Source organism: Opisthocomus hoazin, chromosome 1, assembly GCF_030867145.1.
Source record: "Opisthocomus hoazin isolate bOpiHoa1 chromosome 1, bOpiHoa1.hap1, whole genome shotgun sequence".
NCBI lineage: Eukaryota > Metazoa > Chordata > Aves > Opisthocomiformes > Opisthocomidae > Opisthocomus > Opisthocomus hoazin.
The window spans coordinates 49,356,507-49,377,422 of NC_134414.1; the positions used below are offsets into that span (position 1 = coordinate 49,356,507).

The following is a 20,916-nucleotide window of genomic DNA, read 5'->3' on the forward strand; positions in this document are numbered from 1 at the left end:
ATCACCCTGCCAAAGCCTTTGCCAGAGCAGGCCCTTTGTAAGTGTACGTATATATATAAAACAAAGCAAAACAAAAAAACAATTTGAAATTATCTGTTTATCATTCATTTAATCAGATGGAGGTAAAACATGTAATTAAAGTTTGCAAGTCTCTGAAACATTTCAGTTACTAAAGCCATACAATTTACATAAATGTCTGAAAGTTACTAGTATACGCGCTGCATCAGGTACTGCCCAGCCCCATCGGAGCGTTACGGCCGAATTCAGTTCGGGACAGCGTAGTGCAGCATTACCAGTTTTGCTTTTTAAAGCTGCTACAGAGCAGTTTATGCCAAACTTGTCATTTCAGAGGGCCAGAAACGTAGTTCAAAGCCTGACTGGGTTGCGATGGGGTACATGAAGGGCATTAAAACAAAGTAGTTTGAAGCCTAACCCTAAACCAGGGTTACATGAAGGGCATTCACGCAAAAACAAAACATGATTTTAAAATCTATCGGTTGAAACGTGTTTGTGGACTAGAACAGGGAGAGCGACGCCTTCGGAAAAGGACGCGGCGTGCTCTCTGAACGTGAACACGCGTCGGCGTTGGATGGAAATCAGCCGGGATGACTCCGAGCGCTTCGCCGACGGGAGCAGCCGGGTCTGTGTCAGTAATGACAAGCATCAAGCGGCGACGTCTTGCTAAACAGGCAGTTTGTGTCGAGAAATGTTACGCTGAACCCTGTCCTGGCTCTGGAATTAGCTTTCCGCATGCGGGGTCGGAGACACCCGACTCGCCGGGAACTGGAAGGCAAAGGGCAGAAGCGCCAGGCTGGCCAGAAAAATGCTTTTTTACGTTTCAAAAAGGAGCCGTGACCATCAACGACAAGGGATAAATGCGGGGAGGGGGAGGTTGCCAACATTGCCGTGGACTCACGGGCTCTCTCCCCGCAAAGCCGGGCCAGGAGAAAGGTGGAAAGTTTGGGGTTTTTTTTTTCCAAGGCTCCGCTACCCGCTGCACCTTTTCGCACCCAGCGCGAGCCCTTTGGTGTTGCGCGGGGCAGCGCCCCTCCTTTTCCCTCCTCCTTCAGCAAAACAGGCGCAGGAGCTGCGCTCACCGTCCCGCGTCTGCGGGGAAACCCCACTCCTCGGCACAGGGAGGCGGAAACTTGCGCCAGCCCGGGGCAGGGGGGAAAGCGGGGTGGGGGGCAAGAGGAGAGGCAGCGGGTCGCCGTCCCTTCTCCTCTCCCTTTCTTCCTTCTCGCCCGAGCCATTCCTCCGGCAGCGTGTGCGCAGGGGACGCGGGAGGCGCGAGAATCCTCAGCAGCCGGTTTCGAGTGCGGGTTGCCCCCGGGACGAAAAAAAAAAAAATGATAAATTTGAAGGACCGCCTTTCAAAAACCCTTTCTGGAGACGAAAATCTCGGAGACGCGGCTGTTTCAACACGCCCACGTTAGCAGCGCTTCTTTTAGCGGGCTGTGAATGACACCGAGAGAGCCTGCAGCCACCGGCCCCTCCGCCGGGCAGCTCGCCGGGGACAGCCCGGCCTCGCGTTCCCGCCGGGCCCGGGGCGGGACGCGCCGCGGCGGGGCGGGGCGGGGCGGGGAGGAGCCGGGGCGGGCCGGGCCGGGCCGTGCCGGGCGGTCGCGGCGCGGGGAGGGCAGCGCGCGGGGCCGGCCCCCTCCGGCGGGCTGGGTGCGGTGCCGGGGGCGGGGCGGGGTGAAATAGAGGCGGGCGCGTGTCAGCGGGCAGAGCCGCCGGCAGGTACGGGCGGAGGCGGTGGGGCCGCGCGGCGGGCGCGCTCTCGGGGAGCGAGCGCGCGAGCAGCCGTCCCCTCTCGTCGCCCTGCGCCGGGGCGGGCAGCCCGTCCGCGCCCGCCTGCCCCATGGCCACCCGGGTGCTGACCATGAGCGCCCGCCTGGGCCCCGTGCAGCAGCAGCCGCAGCCCGAGGAGCCGGTGTTCGCGCAGCTCAAGCCCGTGCTGGGGGCCAGGGAGGCAGCGATCTTCCCCGGGGAGGACCTGAAGCAGCCGCCGCCGCCGCCGCCTCAGCAGCAGCAGCACCCGGGGGGCGGCGGCGCGACCCTGCCGGCGGAGGAGATGGTGCAGGTAGGCAGTGGCCACCCCCCCACCCCCCCCCCCCAGTCCTCCGGCCGTCGCCCCTCTCCCGCGGGTGGGGCCGGGCTGCGGGGCGAGGGCAGCGGCCGGCGGGCGTGTGTGAGGGGGAGCGGCCCCCGCCCCACCCCGCCGCCCAGCCCGCCCGTTGCGGAGGGCCGCGGAGCGGGCAGGGCGCCGGCGCTCCCGCCTTCCCGCCGGCCGAGCGCCGTGAGGCGGCCGGAGCTGAGGCGGGGCGCGGGCCGGGGAGGGGGGAGCCGGGCAGCCCCCGCGGGTGTGTTGAAAGCTACAGCTGCTGCCTCCGCACTTGCCCGGCGGCAGAATTAGCGCGGCCGCCTGTCCTCCTCGCCCACGCAGGGAGTCATGTTCGGGGGTGGGGGGGGGTGGAAGGAAACGCGGCGCGCCGGGCGAGGGGGGACTTCCCGGGACTTTCTGCCCGTCCCGGGAGGCCGCTCGGGAGCGGATCCACAGGCGCGAAGCAGTGGAGGAGCTAAAAGCGGGAGGCGCCGGCCGCAGCCGGGCTTTGGCCGGCCGACGGCCTCCCCCCGTCAGGCACCGATCTCGTACCCCCGGCGGGGCTGGGGGGTCGGGGGGAGGGGGTGTCCCGGGGAGCGCCCGGGTCCGGCGGGGCTTGGAGGGGGGGGGGGGGGTGTCACGGGGCGCGGCCGGGGGCCCGTCGTTCGCCGCGTTTCGGCCGGTGGCTGCCCCCTGGGAAGCGAGCCGCCCCTCGGCTGGTAAACAAGAGCTGGAAAAAGGAGCCCGGCGTGTCGGGGCAGATCGAGATCAAAGGGACGGGGAGGCGGCTCTGCCTGTTCGCGGCGTTTGCCGGGGAGAGGGGGGGTCTTTGAAGAGAGGTCCCGAAATCGGCGTGCGGGCAGGGCTGCTGCCCGCCAGCCGCTCTCCCGTTGCGGGGGGCTGGAGGGGCGCGGAGTGAGCGCGGTCTCGGCGGGGCGGAGGGGGGGGGGGGGGGGGGGGGGATGCGGCGTGTGCCCGCCGGAGGGTGCGTGGCGGATGCTTTGCCGATGACTGTACCAGCGGCGTATCGGGCTCCAGCCACCCACGGATTCCCTCCCGCCACCGCGCTCGGGCAGTGATTTCCCAGTAATTAAAGAGCTCTCCTAGGACCCGGGCATGGACAGGGACGTGTTTAGCACGCTGTTAGCCGATTACACGCTGCATATATCTATATATACGTTTTTAAATGTGGTCCCAGAGACACTTTGCACAAAGGGTGCTCAGATGCAGTCAACCCGTCGTCTTTTTATTCGATATGATTTGTAACTTTACACTTTGTCGTCGTATTTCCAATCCAGTACCTTTCTTTTAAGGATGAAAAATCCCAGAAGCGCGGAGCGTATATCTGTATAAACATTACTTGAGGTATTAGCATTCAGTTAGCCAGCTGGGGATGCGGCTTTTAAAGTTAGCATTTCAAAGAGGAGCGGGTGAAACAGATAGGCGGTTGCCCTGCTCGAGCAGTGAATTCCAGAGCAGGAGATCTGCAGATTAGGCACAGCGCCTGTCACTCCTGCGTCTCGTACGTGTAAAAGATGAAAAGTTTGCCGTACGCTGAAACATCGGGTCGATCTTGCTGCTTGCTCTGCTTGAACAGCTCGGCCGTGGCTTTATCTCCTTGTCCTCGATGATGTTGATTAGCGCGCCGATTGTAAAAGACAGGTTTTCATTAGAGTGAGTGTTTATAACTTCCTGCGTAGGTAGCTTGCAGCTGGCAGAACAGTACTGCTGTCGATTTGCAGAGCCTCACGCGACTTGTGTGCCGTCGTGTCTCTTAGTTGGTAACAAATCATGTGGATTATGGCCTGGTTTGTTTTTGCAGACGAGATGTGAAATGGAGAAATACCTGGCACCTCAGCTCCCGCCTGTCCCTGTCATCCCCGAACATAAGAAGTACAGAAGAGACAGTGCCTCGGTTGTAGACCAGTTCTTCACTGACAGCGAAGGGTTGCCTTACAGCATCAACATGAACGTCTTCCTCCCCGACATTAGCCACCTGAGAACTGGCCTGTACAAATCTCAGCGACCCTGTGTAACCCACATCAAGACAGAGCCGGTCACCATTTTCAGTCACCAGAGTGAAACTACTGCCCCCGCCCCTGCCCCCACTCAGGCCCTCCCCGAATTCACCAGCATCTTCAGCTCTCACCAAACTCCTGATGTGAACAATATTTTCATCAAACAGGAGCTTCCTACTCCAGATGTTCACCTTTCTGTCACGCCCCAGCAAGGCCAGCTGTATCAGCTCTTGAGCTCGGATTTAGATATGCCCAACACCACTACTCAGGCAGCCGTGATGGACTCCCTCAACAATGTCTCCATGCCGTCAGCCATGGCAGGCCTGAACACGCTCTCCTCGGCTGTTCCACAGACTGCCATGAAACAGTTCCAGGGCATCCCCCCCTGCACCTACACCATGCCAAACCAGTTCCTGCAGCAGCAGGCCACTTACTTCCCTCCTTCACCCCCAAGCTCAGAGCCTGGAAGTCCAGACAGACAAGCAGAGATGCTACAGAATTTAACCCCTCCTCCGTCATATGCTGCAACTATAGCTTCCAAGCTGGCAATTCACAATCCGAATTTACCGGCGACTCTGCCCATAACCCCCCAGAACATCCAGCCAGTCAGATACAACAGGAGAAGTAACCCAGATCTGGAGAAGAGACGTATCCACTACTGTGACTATCCCGGTAAGCAGTCTGTGCCAGAAAATCCCGGCTCTTGCAATAAAAGAAAAAAGTGTGAACAATCGTGGATGAGGTGTAAGGGGTTTTCTTGAGCTGTAGTCAACACATAGGGAAAACCAAATAATTTCTTGTCAAAGTAGGATTTCTCTTCTTTATTGTTTTATTTTGTGTGGCACACTTTCACGTTCTTTAAATAATACATACCCTTTTCTTCATTTCATTTGTAATTGTCTTAAACACCTGAGCTCATTTTACTGTGTTAGAGTACTTGTACTCTGTAGAACGAACGAACAAAAAAAAACAAGGGTTGCCTTCTCTCATGTGAGTCAGTGTGACCATGCAGCTCCTGCCCTCACTTTTCCAGTAGCCACGATGGAGCAGAGGATCAGTTTGTCCAGCACAGCACAGCTCAGTTTGAATCCCCTGGCACTGAAAGAATCATTTTAGCTCCCGATAGTCAAGGCCACGGCCGTATCTTCCCTGTTACGAACAGGGGATTCAGCTGCCCACATAAATCCATTAAAGCTACTGCTGAAACCCATCCACAGATGGATTCCCTTCCATCCCTCCTTCTATGCTGGAGGGGAAGAGAGACCTGAGTATAAAGTGTGCCTCCATGTCGTACATGATTCCATGTAGAAGAGGCTCACACCCATCTGAGCACAGAGAGAAACTGCTGCTCGTGGTTGATCTCTCCCTTTACTGGCATAACTCTCGGCGGTGCCGCACCCATACAGTGTGCTGTACGATAAATGCTCAGTGGAGAAGTTACACTGAGCCCTGGGTAACAATGGCACAGAGCTTGATCAAAACTTCTAGGAAACTTTTGAAAAATAAAGTCCCCCTCTGAGTTGTTAATTTACGTGGCAGGTGTTACTGCATGTAGATTGTAGCAGCTATTGGTCTATACTACATTACAAGGCACTACATCTACCAGAAACATAATAATTTTTCTTTTTGCTATGTAAAGCAATGTAGCCCTAGGAGCTTTCTGTATCAAATTTTGCTTCTAAATGTTGGTGGTGCCAGAAGGCAGTAAACTTAAATGTTTCCAGACAGTACCCCAGCTCTGAGTGAGGAGGTTTAAATGTAATACGGAATGTTCCTGTTCTCCCTACTGAAATGGTGCTCTGCTTTTTTGTTTTTGTTTTGTTTTAGGCTGCACGAAAGTTTATACAAAGTCTTCTCACTTAAAAGCGCACCTGAGAACTCACACAGGTATGTACTCGCTCTCCCACTGTCTCTTGTTCGTTCATGACTTACGCATTTTCCGAGAAAGCAAGAGTGTTTGATCTGCCATCTTCTCCCTGTTTTCTGTAGAGTGGTGTGAGTTCAGGCTGGCAGTTCAGTTAAGAAAAATTTAAGGTTTGGTCAGTGTGAAGAAAAATTGCTTTTATTCTTAATGCAGTTTTGGTAAACCTTTTACAATACAGAACTCAAAATAACTGAGAATAAAACAGATGGAAACTTTCCTTTTCAATCTAAAATGCCATAAAGTGTTTAAAAAAAAAAAAAAAGTACTTTTTTCTCCTTGAATAATGAGTTAAGCATAGTAAACATGTTACCGTTTTCAAGATATATCTAAGTAGATGGATTTTTCTGATTTGGGCTTTTTCTTTGACCTGTTAGAATTTTTTCGTCTTAGAATTTTTCAGAAACGTCACGAAGACTCCAAAGATACCTCCATTTGCCTCGCCCTTGGCATTATTTTTATTTAAAGACAGGTGGTTGTATATATTTATTTTTTAAAAAGTCATTTTTTTTTGTTGGTGAAAGACAATAAAATGGAGGAAATGAAAAGTGTCAGTGCGTCACACTTGGGTTTTGTGGCGCGACCGAATTCTGCCCGCAGCTACAGAGACAGTCCCTGTTCACAGGCTGGTGTGGAGCGGAGCAGGGGACGGTGTTGCTCGTGCGTGGGCACAGCAGCCACGCGTGCAGAGGACAGCGGTTGGGAGGTGGAACCGCTGAGGCCGCTCTTCCTAAGCGCTCACCTGCCGAGGCAGGGGGGAAGGAGGAGAGAGAGAGACGGGGAGGAAAGCATATAGCTCAGCAGCAGCACGCCTGAAACTATTCAGAGAGTTCTTTGCTGGGATCTTAGTACAGAACTACTTGTGCTAAATCAGTGAAAAGCACATGACTGGTTCAGTGAAGAAATCGCGAGAGGGCTGCAACTCCTGTTTTTAAAACCGAGTACGAACCCCGGCTCTTTTCTGCGTGAACCTCGCTTCAGAGCAGAACACGAGTCACAGTTGAAGCAGCTCTCTTATTGAAGCGGGCTGTCAGCGCTGCGGCTGTGCCGTTCGAGTAATGGGCTTTCACTGAAGTTTAAACCAGAAGTCAAAACAAAACTTAGCATGAGCTATGATCCAACAAAATGTTTCACTATCTCCATGGAAACAAGGCCTTCTATTCAGCAGCTATTTTGAATGGATCGTTTGATTATCGTAAAGAAATTGAGTATCATCTCCAGGCTAAATGTTACTATGGAAATTTTGTTTTGATAAATGAAAGAGTTACCCATGTTGCAGTCACAGTAAAAAATTAAAAGCAACTGTGCAAAGATTGTTGCTTTGCATTAGTAATAGACTAAACAAGAACACTGTTAAAAATATTTTTGATATATGTAATCACTCGTGAGCAGTAAGCTTAGTAAGAAAGGAGTATTTTCATGAGGCTATAAACCTGACTAATGTCAGAGTATAATCCCGTTGCTCTTTAATAAATAGTCTGTAAATTTAAGTGTGTGATTTCCACTTATGCACTTTAGCCAGCAACTAAATACCAGGCTTAAATATCTCACTTGCTATTATACAATAACTAGAAAGAGAGCTAAAAGCAAAGTCAGCATTTGAAACATACACTTTTCCTTTTTTTAAATCAATTTATATCTTTTTTTTTGTACCTTGAGTAGTAATGACTTCAGGGTTTATAAAGTTAATACTTGTGTGCATAGAAATACATACCACATTGCTAATATATGTTACTTAGGGTCACCAATGTTTATTGTTGCCCTCACTTTTTTACCTGTAGATATTTGACCTTAGAAATGTGGATAAATGTGCAAAGGTCAGAGGAGCTGATGTATTCATGGAAACAAGAATGTTGTTTTAGATAAAAATCTAGTGACCTTAAGCAGGTCTGTAATACAAAGGGTCTTCTGGGGAGGTGAATGAAGGGATAAACTGTCTAAAGTGTGCATTACATGCAAGAATGTGAGTCCGTATACTGTTACCTGCATTATTTCAGAGTTTGCGTTAGTTTAAGTCTGTTGAATATTCACTTAGTACTTGAAGATTTCCGGCACCGATTCTGATCTTTGCCTTAACATATGGTTGAAATGCGTGTTACCAGCAAGATCTCTGACTTGCCCAGTACCATAAATCGGTTAAATGGATGTTGAAGTACATGGGCGCAAACTCAGGGAAACCTGTGAAGCTGCACGGCTCCCCCAGGAGTGCAGGGGAATCTCGCTATCGATCTCTAAAGAGAAGGGCTTGACGCCGAGGGCTTAATTTGGGGGTGTGCTTCTGCGCATCCCCTCCCCCAGACCTGTGAATTCATACAGCACTATTAAGCTTTGATTTTTTTAACTTTTTTTTTGAAAGGACTTCTATGAAGCGTTTACTTTCAAATTCTAAAGCAAGTGTCACGCAATCCATTTTAATAAAGTTACGTGTGATACTCTTTCAAATCCCTTCAGGGATAGGAGACCTGTTTATCTGGCTGAACCCGTTCTTCAGTAATCATGGACCACTGAAGTTGTTTTCTCCTTATTCTTAGTTTCTTAACAATACCTTTTAAAAACTGGCTGCAGTCTCTCTCTCATCCCAACCAGTCCCCGCCCTTCTCAGCAATCTGTCATCTTAAAATAAAAGAGCCTGCAGCAAAGTTTGTCTGCCATTAAAAGTCAAGACAGACCTTATGATTTTCCTTTTGTATTGGAAAATCTCAGCCTTTTTACAGTATTTGTTTAGCAGCCTTTCTCTTCTGAAAGGCTTTCAGGGGGCAGAGAACAAACCTGTGTTATTTTTGATAGGAGGAATGTAGGCTGTAGTCTTTTTTCCAATTCAGATATGAACACACTGTCAGACTTGATAAATTACGTTTAAATAAAACTATAGGAAATGTGCAAGAGGAAAATCCCTTACATTTTTCTCCTTAGGTGTTCCCAAGGTGTTTACCTTACTCCGAGTCAGGTGGTATGAGCTCGTATAGTTATTCTGATTTAATGTAATTACAGTGGACTTTTGCTGTTGATTAGGAATCCAGTATTCACGTAAAGAGCTAAGCGAGGTTAATGCATTTGTACCAATCGCTGAAGCAGGAGCACATTTTTCTTTAGTTAATCCTTTAGTGTTTGTAAATTACGGAGTAAATTTTAGTTGTTGATAAACTTGTAACCCCAAAATTGAACGTGAACAAAGATTCAAATGCTGCGAAGATACATGACGCTTTGTATCGATCTCCGTGCAGTTCTGGAGCCAAAACATTTTAGTAGTACATTTTAATAACTTAAAACACTTCAGTATAGTATCTTAACTCGTTATTAGTTGTTCCTGAAACAGGTAAAATGGTATTTAGTATGCTGAAGTACCTATTGAAACATCTCTCAAAACAGACTGGATTTTTTGACCTTTTGAAGCAGAGATTTTCTTATAAAACGATTTTACCTGTTAGTCATGGAACAAGTTTCGTTTCATAACTGGCATTGTGCAACTACAGTATATGATGTGGGAGGGGGTTATGCATTTATTGCGGGCTGTCCAGCAATAAAACCACCCTAAAGCTCCGGCATAACAGCGGTACGTCCAACTGAAAAACGTGCCAAATGTCAGTGAAAAGCAGTTGCTTGTGTGTTGTAGGTAAACCTCATTCGGTTCCTTTTCTGGTATCTGAGTACGTACATATATATCAAGTAATCCTTTAGAAACAGCGGTCTGATTACTTATCCTGCTGGATGTCTTTGTATGTTAAAGATTTGGGCTGTGGAAGTTGAGCCTTTGATATGGGGGCACCTGGAATACCCTACCTGCACCCTACCGGTAACGCTACAGAAGAGCCGCAGGCTCCTGGGTGGGGGATTTTTTTATTATTTCTGTGAACAGCTGCACACTTCAGAATTGTGTATGGTTTTAAGAGGAAAATCTGTCATTGTTTTGAACACATCAAGGCACACACATTGAGGACATTTTCCAGCTGCATGTTGGTTTTCCGTACACAGAGTCTTTGTACAGGCATGTTCTGTGGTCACATGGTGGGCTTGCCATTAATAGTTTCTAACATTAACTGCAGAACTATTTCATCTCTATCTATAGATCTAGTTTGTATTTGGTGATGGGAAGTGGAAGCTGAGATAACTCAAGAGAAATGGCATTTCTCTAAATGAGATGCACTCAAAATACTTCCACTGTCCATAGTTATTTCAAATGTTTATGTAGGCATGGGACAGCTGCTGACTTGTGCGGTTCCTCAAGGTGTTAAGCGTTTTGTTTTATTTTATTTTACATCTCTGCCTTCAGAATTAGGCTCTGATGATATGTCAGAATTAAAACCGATCGTGTGCAGTAGACTTCAGCAGTCCATAGGACTCAGCTCTCCGAGTTTGCCGTAGCTGTGTGCAGGTGTTTGTTAAAGATGGTACCGCGTAGAATTGCCTGGGAATTCAGGATGCCCGTTGTTCAGAAGTGAAGACAAGTGGTAATTGGACTCCTAATGGGAAAAAAAAAAAGCACCTTGCAAAAACATGTATTGATTCAAATCATCCTGAGACTTAGGTGAGGGATTTCACTTGCGGTGTACGAGTGGGGAGCGAAGGCCCCAAAACACTCTGCCTTGCCCATGCTTGTAGCCTGCTGTGTACATAGCAAAGCTCATTGTGAAAAAACCTTCGCATCATGAAAATAGTTATTAAGTAGTATTTCTGTGCAGATTCTGCTTCCTTAACCTGGTAGATAAATCAGTTGCAACAGATTATACTTTAAGGAGGTGTCAGTAAATGCCATCATTGATAGCGACAATAAGGGAAAATGGAGGAGAGTTAAATAAAACTGTTGACAAAGTGCATTAAAGTGCAGGGTTGATAGACACTGCGGGAGAATATGTTGGTATCTTTTATTTATGAATTCTGCTAAATCCATTAGTTGCCTGTGTGAGAAATGAAGTACATTATTTTCCTGTGCAAACCACAGTTTAAGGGAAAGTAATGCATTTTTTTCAAACACTTTGTGAATGATCGCAGACCTTGGGATTAATTGATCCGGTTCTTTATCTGTAGTCATAAGCTGAATGAGACATGTTTGAATGTGTTGCTCAAAAGAAGGTGAAATCTTAGCAACATCATAAAACTAAACTTTAATTGAATGTTACTGGTCATTCACATCAGCATCCCGCACACAATTTTTATGAAGCAGGAATTAAATTCCAAGGTGTCGGGTAAGGGGTACTCCTGTTAGATTTTAGATACTGCAAAGAAAAGCCTTTCTTTTTTTTTTTAATCCTTTTTTTTTTTTTTTTTATTAAAAGCCTAGAAAGTCCCTCTAAGAAAGAACGCTTAAAAAACCTGTTATTTCTGTCAGTTGGTCGCTGAGAGGATTAAACTTCAGTTCCAGGATATTTGATTCCTGATAAGGAAACTGTTGACCTAAGAGACCAGCTTTAAATATAGTTCATTTTGAGACCGCCCTACATAGGCTAATATAGTCCCAAGATTCACAGAGATTGCCGGTGATTAAAACTTTCCGTTATTTGATTAGAAGGTTCTTACTGTAATTAATTTCTGAGCCTGACTGGGACGATTGACTCCTGGTTCCAGGGTAGTGGTGGTGTTTGTTGTTTGTTAGATGACCTGCACCTCCCATTGGCGAAAGATTAGAAACATTTGAGTAATGTCCTAGTTTAGTCTGAGTATCTTGGTAGCAGCATTCCTGTCCTGTCAGGCTGCATTATTTATATTCAGTGATCTCTAACAACTCTGATTAAGGACATATTAAAACCTTTGATTTTGGCAAGTGTACAGTGCTTCACTTTGAGTTAGAACAGCTTTAATGTATTGCTTTCAATTCTTTTTTTTGTGTGCGTGCACATAGTAGATGGAAATCTGGAAGTCTACAGTACGTGTTTAATAAATTCCATTTGAAGAGCACCTCTTACCTGACTGTGCAAGAGCCAGTGTTATTGGTGTGAGAGCTAAAGAGCTGTTCTTGCACCACAGGCGTAGATGAAGAAATGTGTTCTTCAGCACAGGACGTGTAGACACAGCCCTGCACCCCAGATGGCATGAATTTCTTACAAACCTACTTAAAAAAAAAAAATTCCTTTCCTCTTTGTTTGCATATCTCCTTGAAGAGACACCACCTCTGTTAAGACAGAATGTTATGCCAGAAAGAAAATAAACCATCTCACAGGCCAGTCGAGATTCCCCAGTAATCCTTGAACTGCGTAAGACAACACTTAGCAAAATAAAAGTGCTTCAAGCACTGGTGGGAGCTCTGAGAAGATAATGCCTTCTGTGCCTCTGTAGACAGAAGGTGAATGATGCACAGCGCTCTTGGCTGTCCGCTGTGCTTAACAGACATTTACCTTTTTTCCTGTTCGTGCTTTTGTGAGAGAGAGATCAAATACTGCTTGATTTATCAGTGATCAGACTTCTGAAGTGCAACAGCCCTCTTGTTACAGGATTCCTTAAAATGCTGTTCTGTTGTGGGGGGGTACTTAATGGTCACCCTCTAGCCATTACTGTACTGGGCAGAGGCTTTATCACATTTAAAAATGCGCAGCATATTTTATGCAGTCATGTCACTGGTGGGCTGGATGTTTCAAGGACTAAATTTATTTTGTCACTCACAAAATAAGCTGGATGTACGCTGTGTGCCGTCAGCCCTCTGATCCATCTCCATCTTGGACAAACAAGAATTTCAGTGCATTACTTTCAGAGCTTTTAAACACCTGAGGGATTTTTTGATTTTGAAATTTTCAACTGTCTGCTCTTTCTCTAAAAAAAAAAACCAAACCAACCCATCTTAAAAAAGGGCAAAACCCCAACCAAGGAGCTGCTTTTAACAATGGCTACAGCGCTTAGTGAATGGCAGAAGGAAGGTCTAGTTTTAGGTAAACATTGGGAGCTAAAAACTTCATTTGAATGAGTGCAGACATGCACCCAAGCAGCTATGTTTGGATCCAGTCAGCCTGGAAGAGACCGGAGTTTAAAACTGTGATGCTGTGAATTAGTGGAAAGCTCTTTCAGGCCAACTAAAACAGAGGAAAAACATTTCATTTGTTCTTTTTTTTCTAAAAATTTGAGGCTGTCAGGAAATGAAGGCAACTGACATTAAGATGTCAAAAATTTGAAAACAAATGCACCAAAAATCTTTGAGACAACATAAATCTTTATAATAACCTGTTTTAAAACTGGACATCATACCAGTTATGTACATAACTGGTGCGATTACGGTGAAGAAACTTCTGCTTCTTCTTTCACCTTTTATCCCACCTAGTCAAATATTTTTGAAAGCCAAACACTTGCCACTAGAAATAATTCCGTAATAAACACAAGTAATATTAAAATGGTGGAAAGAATGGTGAGAGGGTGTGTCTTTATACCTTTATACCCTTACAAGCTGTAATCAGGTGTTGCCTTTTTGGAGTCTTAGAAAAACCTGCTTCATTTTCTTCCTCAAGGAAGCTGCAGACTCACCGCTCTGACTGAAACTTCTGGTAGGAAATAAATATGAGAAGTCACAGGCGTTGGCTGGTGTAATGCGTGTATTTGGATTTCTGCATACCAGTAGAGTTACCTAACTGTAGGTTTGAAAATCCGGCCCTTGCTGTTTTCAGCTTTATGTTTTTTCGAATAGAATTTTGAACAGAAGCATTTTCTGGAACAGAGGCTCTATGTTGAAGGTCTTCAAATGACCGTCACCCCCCCACTGGTGGCACTGTACCTTACCCAAATGGGCACGGCCGCGACAGTCACTGCCGGTGGCTAGAATTAATGTTAGGAAAGCAGTTGGTGTCTTTTGAAATGACTGAATCCCTAGAAGGTGAGTTAAAGGGAGAAGAGTTAAATGGTCCAGACCATTCTCGTCTCGTATCTGCAAGGATCCCAGACCTGGGGATCTGCCTTGGGGTAGTTTATCTGTTGAAGTGGCTGGTTAGGTTAGCAAGTTACGTGTGGATATCCAGACGTCTTTTTGACATCCTTGCAATCTCACAGCATTGATGACTTTGTTTTTTTAACAGATAGACACGTTGCAGGCAAAAGAGCCTACTTTCAGGTTAAACTTCCTTATCTCTTGCTAGGTGCTTTCTGTGGAAGAGCTTCCAAACTAAACATTAGGGCTTAAAATTTCTGTGCTCAAGTACAAGTCTGTTTCTGGTGCTCCTCAAATGTATTTTTTTTTAAACTGAAGAATGGATACATATTAACAGCTCAAGAACTTAAAAATATATTTTGTGATGTGTAAGCCTAGCAAAATATTTTAAATCAGTGATACTGGAAGGAGGTTATGCAGAAATCCAATTAAACGTATGAAATCCCTATCCTGTTGAAGTATAATTTAAAGGAAAGCAGTTCTGTTTCCCAGAAGTGCTGTGTATAATATTTCTGGCTTGGGAAGAAAGGGTTGGAGTGTGCTATTTGGCTGGAAATCGGTACCAGCTTCCTCCATGGTGTTTTAGTTGAACAGTGTTGACATTCTAACAAATCCCGTGGAAGCTCCCCTGAAGTGGAGGAGTTAGCTGTTTTCTTGCTTTTACAGTGAAATACCTGTTTGATACCACGATCGTGTTCCAGTAACCGAGCCGTCCTGCCTTCGTCTTTGATGACCAGTGGCATTCTTGGTTTAACACCCTATAGAAGCCCTAAATTGCTGGAGGAAAACCAAATATTTCTGAAACTTTACAGCTACTGTATTTCGCACAATCATTAAAGTAAACAAATCTTACATTACTATGTAGCCAATGAAAACAGTGGATAAAGAGTTCAGTGTCCCTTGTTGTGTATACCTGCTTTCTTTAAAAAATAAATCTTCAACCCCAGATTTCTCAGCGCTTTAAAGTCAGCATAGCAAAGAAACAGGATCGCTTCAGAAAATATGTAACGTGAGGCTTTTTTTCCCATGCCGCGGGAACTTAAACCAAATCCTTATTTCTACTAAATGACAAAAAGCGTGTGTATCGGTTGAGAGAGAGAAAATACTACCAGCTAGTTGTTCTTCTGCTTGCTTTAAAAGAGGGAAAATAATCTCCACCTTTTTCTTGCCCCCCCCCTTCCTCCTTGCCCGAAAGGAAAACATTTGAAATTGATTCAGTTCTTAAATAGAACTTTCCAACGGAAACTAGCATTACAAACATAGATATTCAGTATTTTACCCCTAGGATTTATTCAAAATAATCCAGGCCTCTACGCTGGCGCTAAAAATACATTTTCCAGTTCTCACTGTTGGCCAAAGCAGGGGTTAAAAGCAGCGTTCTGGCTTTAATTTCCAGTACATAAAAGTAACACTGTTAAAACAATCTGTGTAAGGCACCAGCTCCTTCCCCTCCGCGCATCCCCCACGCGCTGCTGGGTTTCGCTGGGGTCTGCAGAAGTCGGCCGGCCAGGCGGAGCGCTGCCTGCCTTTTGCCCTGAGCAGTGCCGCTGCCTGGGAGGGTTCGTGGCTGTGGCGGGCAGCGAAGTGACCGTGACCGTGGGGCGAGTTTCTGGATAGTGTCTCTGGGAAGCCGGGTCCTCTCCAGTTCGGTGGGGATCTGGCCATTGGGTTCAGCGCTGGCTTGGAAGCTGTGGCACCCAGCAAGGCACAGGGTTCACTGCTGCCCGGGCTGCTGGCTGTTCGTGTGCCAGGAGCTTTCATAGCACCTGCTGACACTGCTCGCAGGTTGGGAAAAAATTTTAACAGGGGCAGCAGTTTTGTTTGGACTCAGGCAGGGTCAGGTGCCACCTATGCAGGACTGCTTTGAAGCTGCTTTTCCAGTACAACGTAGTGTGACACACAATGAAGTTTCACATCCTTCAGTACCTCCTCGACGCCAAGTTTGGAAACTGTGATTTTAATCTCCTGGTCCCCGTTCTGGTTCGGTCTGCGTACTCCTAGGCTTTTGTTCAACAAGTGCGATTTCCCCAACATCTTTAGCAGGTCTCTCACTCCCTGTGTGATTTTGCGAAATGGATAAGCAACTGTTCGGAGTATGCAGAGGCCTGACCATCTACATGCTCTTTCTGGGAAGTTAGAGTGGGAGGATCACAAGATTGGGAGTTTAGCATCAAGTATAATATAACCATTTTAAGTGCAGGTTTTTAAAGAAGAGTTTGAAGCGAATGTGGGGAAAGAGGGGAGAGAAAGGAGAAAAGGAAAGAAATGCACTGACTTTATGTTAAGGTGCTTTGAAAGCAGGAGTGATGCTTTTGTGCAAACTCTGTGTGTGCATGTGTGTTTTAACATGTGTTCATGTAACGTGTCCCTGGTGCTATGCCTGTGGATCAGCAATACAGTCTTACAGGCTGCATTAATAACCCACTTTAAATACATTAAAGATGACGTATATACTGCAAAAGATACCTCGCTGAATAGAGACCTTTCCTGTTGTTCTGCCATGAAGACCAAATGTATTATCTCAACTGGCTTCTCAGATATTACAAAAGCTTTGTGCTCTGGGTTTGAATGAAATCTGTGTTTTAACCTATAGTATGCGTTGCATGAAGCAAAAAAAGAGTCTTGTATAGTACATCATTCCAGTCTTCAGTCAGCATCAGGCAGAGTAAATTTAGCTATGATTGATAGAAGTTTGTAATAATTTGTGTTCTGATTTTCCATCCACCAGATAATTTTGAGCTCTGCGAGAGGTGATGCTGGGCTTGAAGTTTGCTTTTCTTAAAGGATGATATGTTTCCACTGTGATTTCAATAAATCCCGGTCACCGTTTATGTGAAGAGGTGGTTGTTTGGCTGAATCGTTACTTTTCCTGGTGGAGGTCTGGTTCTGGTTGTGACTGTGCTGCCAACGTTGAGTCATGTCCCTATTGTGAGCAAAGGGCTGATTCTGCTCTTAGTAGGAGACGGAAAGTTACTGGTTAGTTGATCAGAAGAAGCAGTAGAAACACCCAGACAAAACCAGTTTCATAATTTCATCTGAATGGTAAATTAGCGTCTCCGAAGTAATGTTTCTGAGTTTCTCAAATGGTGTTCTCTGCATAACCGGTGCAGAACAAACAGTCAGATTGCAGGATACTGGCTTCTGTCCTGCTTCCGCGTGCTCATGAAACAGGGGAAAGTAGGAGTCACTCCACAGTGCTGTAGGATTGAGACTGGGCGGGTAAAGGTTTGCGACCAATGGAGAAGAGCTGCTAGATGTGTTGGGAAGGACTTTTTGGAAAGCTCAGCCTTGGTCTGATTCTGCTCCAGATGAAGCTACTGCCGAGTGCTTTGATAGACTTGGTTTTCTTTCTCTTTTTGCCAAATGGATCGCGTTAATACAAAGGATATAGATAGCAATCAACTCTCCCATCTGAAAGGTGTTTTTGTCAACTAACGTCAGCCAATAGCCTATAAATAGGTAATCTTAGCCTCTTTATTTATACGAAGCTTGCTTGGATGGTGACATCATGTGCATACCAGCTCCCGAGCAGGTGTATGTACATGCTTAAAGTTCTGGTTTCACACAGAAGTCATCTTGGCTTTGTGGCTTCATGTTTCTCCCATTTCAACAAATAAATCTGTAAATTATAGACGTGCTTAAAATACCCCATTTATAGTTCTAAAATGGATGAGTGCAAGTGTTTGGGGTGCTTGGGCCGGTGTGTTCAAGACTAGCTGGATACTTCGAAACTGTGTTAAGAGCTGCTGTAACACAGCAAGTTTTCAGAAACGCCGTGCCCTCCCTGCGTCAGTGTAGACTGGTGGAGACAGCAAGCACTTGCCACTTCTAAAAAATGGCTATTTGAGCACCTGATTGTAGACATGCAATTCTGGAACGGGTGCTTTGATCTTTTATGTGCTTTCTGCCGTATATAGCAAGCCCAAACCAGGATACCGCAAGTTTTTTATTGCCCCTGACGTTTTAGAAAATACTATCCCCCTCGTGTTTGTGACACACCGTGCCCCTTTCTTCACGCATCAGAAGCTCTTGAACAGATCTTCACACTACAAAGAATCTTTATAGAAATCTTCCTTCCCATTTCAGACCTCTTAAAAAAAGCTCTGTGTAACTTAGTTTAGCCATTTATAAAAGGTGCAAGCGTAAGTTACAAACTAGGCCGGATTGTCATGTGGGACTGCTTTTTTTTTCCTACTCCCTCTCGTATTGAGAGGAGTGTAAAGGAGTCAGTCTCGTGCAGTTCTTTTACCTCTGTGCATTTCCGTACCGTAGCTGTCTCCAATTTGTATGTTTGAAAGCTGAGATTTACCAAGGTATTAAATCACAGATCCAAGAGCAAAATTTGCTGAGAAGACAAAGGGGCTGTCAGTTTTGTGGCCTGTTGAACAGAGCTGTGAATAATTAGGAAATATCGGCTCCTGTTTTGTCATTTGTTCTTCTTTAAATTGGACAGCAGTGCCGTTCCACGTGATACCACACCAGTTCTCTCCTGAAGAGTGACAGCTGATGGTCTCATTCCTCTGTGCTCTGTTTCAGGTGAGAAACCGTACAAGTGCACGTGGGAAGGCTGCGACTGGCGGTTCGCTCGCTCGGATGAATTAACGCGCCACTACAGGAAGCACACGGGGGCAAAGCCCTTCCAGTGCGCCGTCTGCAACCGCAGCTTCTCCCGCTCCGACCACCTGGCTCTCCACATGAAGAGGCATCAGAACTAAAAGCTGGACTTGTTGCTGAGGCTCTTTTGTATCTATGCAATTTCCTATTGACTCTTGACATACAACTGAAATTAGTTTGATTTTTGCGTATGGGTTATCCATTTAAAAGAAGTCTCAAAAGAAACTGGAAATGTATATTTTGTATATTTATGCAGAAAAAAGGGAAGACACTGTATCACGACACCAGAGTGTTTGGTCATTTGTTTGCTCTCATGATGTATATGGTGTTAGTCAGCAGGTTTCATCTCTTTACAAGTATTATGTCTTGACACATTGCAGCTTTATACATTTATTTTTTTTTCCTCTTGCGGTGTTTTGACCAAAGCACTGTCATTATTGTGACAATGTTTAGTAAACAAATTAATGAGAGGCTGCAGATGAATGAACGCAGTGGAAAAGCCATGAATTGTAATCTGTCAGGGTTTTACTGGACATACTTAGTACTTGTGGGGTTTTTTTTAAATGTTAAGTCGTTCTGTGGAGATAAAATACATAGAAAAATTCATAAACAGCCATAGAACAAAATATTTTGTTCTGTATATTGCATGTTGCTTTGACAAAGATTTTGTAAATATGCAAATCAGCTTTTTAGGTTGAATACAAAAGTTTTCTAAGAATCATCTGAGAAAAGCGGTTGTTTTACATTTGATAACACGGCACATTTACAAACAAAGTTATTTAAATACCTCTCAAAACAGTACCAACTTAGCTTCATTTTTTTTGAGAGAAAGGAGCTAAGCATTCAGATGTTTTATACCTGTTAACTCAAACGGTGTGCACTGAATACTCAAAGCAGGATTTTTTTTTTTTTCAAATTGCTTAAAAGGGCAAAACACGTAGAAAGAACTCTAAAGTCAATGTTGGAAGCTTAAATAACGGGGATAGTTACAGTGAACACAGAATGTTAAACCTCTTACTGTAAGCTAAAGTTAGTATCATTCTAAAAAGAAGGATTTAGGATGCAATTTTCATATGCAGACATGTTAAGCTGGTTCAGCACCGGTATGATCTAGTTTGACGTGGATATTGCATGTAATTTACTCGAAGGTAAAGGATACAGTAATTTTGTTTAAAATTACAGTGCAGTTTAGTTAATCCACTGTTCAGATTGACACACGCAGGGGAAAATTTACTGCTGACAAAAGTAGCTGAAACTCCACCGAAGTCAGTGAAGTGGTGCCCTTTTATGCTAACAGTGACTTTGATCCACAGTGTTCAGCCTTGAAACAGTAGCTGAAGGGCCAAAGATGAGGTTAGACCGTGTAGGATTCGGCCAGACAACGGCAGAAAACCAAACAAACCTAGTAAGTGTCTGGACTTCACAAGCCGTAATATTAAGCTGTCAACCAAAGGCTAGAATAGACAATCAAAAATACCAAAAAAAGGTCTTGCAGGAAAACCTAGCTTTGTTAAAACTGTTTGTCTTTATTTATTTGTGGTATATGATAGACTCTTTTTTTTTTAAGACAATTTTACATACACTTGATAAATTATAGTTTTGTTTGTTATAGTTAGACATGTTGCTCTTAATGTAAATAGTTGACAAATGATGTAAATAATTTTGTAAGGCTTCGAAATGTTTATACGTGGAAACACATGCATAAATCGGTTGCTGTTTTGCTTCTTTTGCCTCCCCCCTACCTTATTTTTGTATTGTGGTATTTCCTATGCAAATGACGGAGCAAACAGCTGTATAGTTGTAGAATGTTTTGAGAGAGAATGAAATGGTTTATATATAAAGACTTTTTTTTTTTTTGCAAAATAAAACAAAGTGCCTAATGTGTGCACGCGTGTGCTCTCTGTAGCTCTTGACAAGGAAAGTTCTGTGTTTTTGCGTCGGGAGCTGGAAATCGTGGGGATACTAAGCTAAGAGTGTCTGTTCTTCATAGCAGGGGTTGTCTCTTTGGAAAGTACCTGGCACTTCTGCATCCTGCCCTGATGAAAAGAATAAATGTGAAGGGATAATTGCTTTATGGTGCTTTTCTGCCACCAAAACTTTAAAGGGAGTGTACGGTAGCCTGGAAATGGTTGCAAAAGTCCTTCCATAGTAGCATGATTGTAAATTAAAGGTGCTCGTTGGGTGCATGGAAGAAGTATACAAATTCTCTCCCACTTTCAAAATGGGTAGAACCTACTCACGCTCATCTACAGTGTTGCCCAAAAGAGCTATTTCCCCCCAAAGTCCCTTTCATGCCCTAGAAGGACAGGAGGGTCCCATAGCAGTGCTATACAGTGCCCCCCGCACGCAATGTCATCTCCTTGTCAGTGTTTTCCCCTTGGAGGATGGAAGTGTGGTCCAGTTGAAAAACTCAAGT

At 45.4% G+C, this 20,916-nt stretch overlaps 1 protein-coding gene across 2 annotated transcripts; it reads left to right on the top strand.

The window, feature by feature from the left end:
- The first annotated feature begins 1,811 nt into the window (after positions 1-1,811).
- Positions 1,812-20,367, top strand: KLF5 (KLF transcription factor 5). Of its 2 annotated transcripts, none has more exons than XM_075433238.1 (4): positions 1,812-2,086; positions 3,930-4,797; positions 5,953-6,012; positions 18,423-20,367. In XM_075433238.1, exons 1-4 carry the CDS (start codon positions 1,865-1,867, stop codon positions 18,599-18,601), a joined length of 1,329 nt encoding a protein of 442 aa, XP_075289353.1. In that variant the 5' UTR covers positions 1,812-1,864; the 3' UTR covers positions 18,602-20,367. The 2 variants fall into 2 exon arrangements, with proteins under 2 accessions (XP_075289353.1, XP_075289424.1); XM_075433309.1 differs by lacking the exon at positions 1,812-2,086 and adding an exon at positions 2,293-2,366.
- Positions 20,368-20,916: the final 549 nt, after the last annotated feature.

Bases quoted from the DNA above. Each gene is read 5' to 3' on its own strand.
- KLF5 (XM_075433238.1), top strand. From the start codon at position 1,865: ATGGCCACCCGGGTGCTGACCATGAGCGCCCGCCTGGGCCCCGTGCAG. The intron at 2,087-3,929 runs GTAGGCAGTGGC...TTGTTTTTGCAG, and splicing joins CGGCGGAGGAGATGGTGCAG to ACGAGATGTGAAATGGAGAA. The intron at 6,013-18,422 runs GTATGTACTCGC...GCTCTGTTTCAG, and splicing joins GCACCTGAGAACTCACACAG to GTGAGAAACCGTACAAGTGC.